The sequence below is a fragment of the Neophocaena asiaeorientalis genome, unplaced genomic scaffold (assembly GCF_003031525.2).
Source record: "Neophocaena asiaeorientalis asiaeorientalis breed wild unplaced genomic scaffold, Neophocaena_asiaeorientalis_V1.1 scaffold893, whole genome shotgun sequence".
In the NCBI taxonomy this organism is placed as follows: domain Eukaryota; kingdom Metazoa; phylum Chordata; class Mammalia; order Artiodactyla; family Phocoenidae; genus Neophocaena; species Neophocaena asiaeorientalis.
Genome location: NW_020174065.1, coordinates 25,381 through 27,013, shown reverse-complemented (window position 1 = coordinate 27,013; position 1,633 = coordinate 25,381). Strand labels below are relative to the sequence as shown.

General features: G+C 53.3%; 1 protein-coding gene across 1 annotated transcript in view; it reads right to left on the bottom strand.

The window, feature by feature from the left end:
* IL1RAPL1 (interleukin 1 receptor accessory protein like 1) overlaps positions 1-783 on the bottom strand; it is a 144,892-nt gene extending 144,109 nt beyond the window's left edge. Inside the window, exon 1 of the mRNA XM_024754554.1 lies at positions 709-783. Coding sequence (XP_024610322.1) covers positions 709-783 — 75 coding nt within the window. The remainder of the gene's footprint in view (positions 1-708) is intronic.
* Positions 784-1,633: the final 850 nt, after the last annotated feature.

Here is a 1,633-nt window from a genome sequence, read left to right as displayed (position 1 = left end):
GGTGCCGGCCGGCACTCACCAGCCTGAGAGGCTTGTCTGCTCACCCGCCGGGGCGGGCGGGGCTGGGAGCTGAGGCTCGGGCTTGGGTCAGAGCGCAGGGAGAGGACTGGGGTTGGCTGCGCGAACACAGCCTGAAGGGGTTAGTGCGCCACACCAAGCCAGGAGGGAGTCCTGGAAAAAGTCTGGAGCTGCCGAAGAGACAAGAGACTTTTATTTCCCCCTTTGTTTCCTGGTGCTGGTGCGCGAGGAGAGGGGATTAAGAGCGCTTCTTAAAGGAGCTCCAGAGACGGCGCGAGACGCAGCTATCAGCGCAGACACCAGAGACGGGCATGAGACGCTAAGGCTGCTGCAGCAGCCACCAAGAAGAAGCCTGTGTGCAAGCACAGGTCACTCTCCACCCCTCCCCTCCCGGAGCCTGTGCAGCCCGCCACTGCCAGGGTCCCGGGATTCAGGGAAAACTTACCCGGGAGAACACACGGCGCGCCTCAGTCTTAGAGGGGATTAAGAGCGCTTCTTAAAGGAGCTCCAGAGACGGCGCGAGACGCAGCTATCAGCGCAGACACCAGAGACGGGCATGAGACGCTAAGGCTGCTGCAGCAGCCACCAAGAAGAAGCCTGTGTGCAAGCACAGGTCACTCTCCACCCCTCCCCTCCCGGAGCCTGTGCAGCCCGCCACTGCCAGGGTCCCGGGATTCAGGGAAAACTTACCCGGGAGAACACACGGCGCGCCTCAGTCTGGTGCAACGTCAGGCCGGCCTCTACCGCCGCAGGCTCGCCCGGCATCCGAACCCCTCCCTGCCCCCGGCCTGAGTGAGCCAGAGCTCCCGAATCAGCGGCTCCTTTAACCCCGTCCTGTCTGAGCGAAGAACACACGCCCTCAGGCGACCTACACGCAGATGTGGCCAAATCCAAAGCAGAACCCCAGCAGCTGCGCAAACAAAGAAGAGAAAGGGAAATCTCTCCCAGCAGCCTCAGGTGCAGCGGATTAAATCTCCACAATCAACTTGATGTACCCTGCATCTGTGGAATACCTGAATAGACAACGAATCATCCCAAATTGAGGAGGAGGACTTTGGGAGCAACGATGTATATATATTTTTCCCTCTTCCTCTTTTTGTGAGTGTGTATGTGTATGCTTCTGTGTGTGAATTTGTCTGTATAGCTTTGCTTTTAGCATTTGTCCTACGGTTCTTTTTTTTTTAGTATAGTTTTCAGCACTTGTTATCATTGGTGAATTTGGTTTTTGGTTTGGTTGTTCTTTCTTTTCTTTTTAATTACTTAAAACATTTTTAATATAATTATTTTTTTTATTTTAATAACTTTTTTGTAAGTTTAATTTAATTTAATCTTTTTCTTTCTTTCTTTTTTTTCTCCCTTTTATTCTGAGTCGTGTGGATGACAGCCTCTTGGTGCTCCAGCCAGGGGTCGGGCTGTGCCTCTGAGGTGGGAGAGCTGAGTTCAGGACATTGGTCCACCAGAGACCTCCCAGCTCCACGTAATATCAAACGGCGAAAATCTCCCAGAGATCTCCATCTCAACACCAAGACCCAGCTCCACTCAACGAACAGCAAGCTACAATGCTGGACACCCTATGCCAAACAACTAGCAAGACAGGAACACAACCCCACCCATT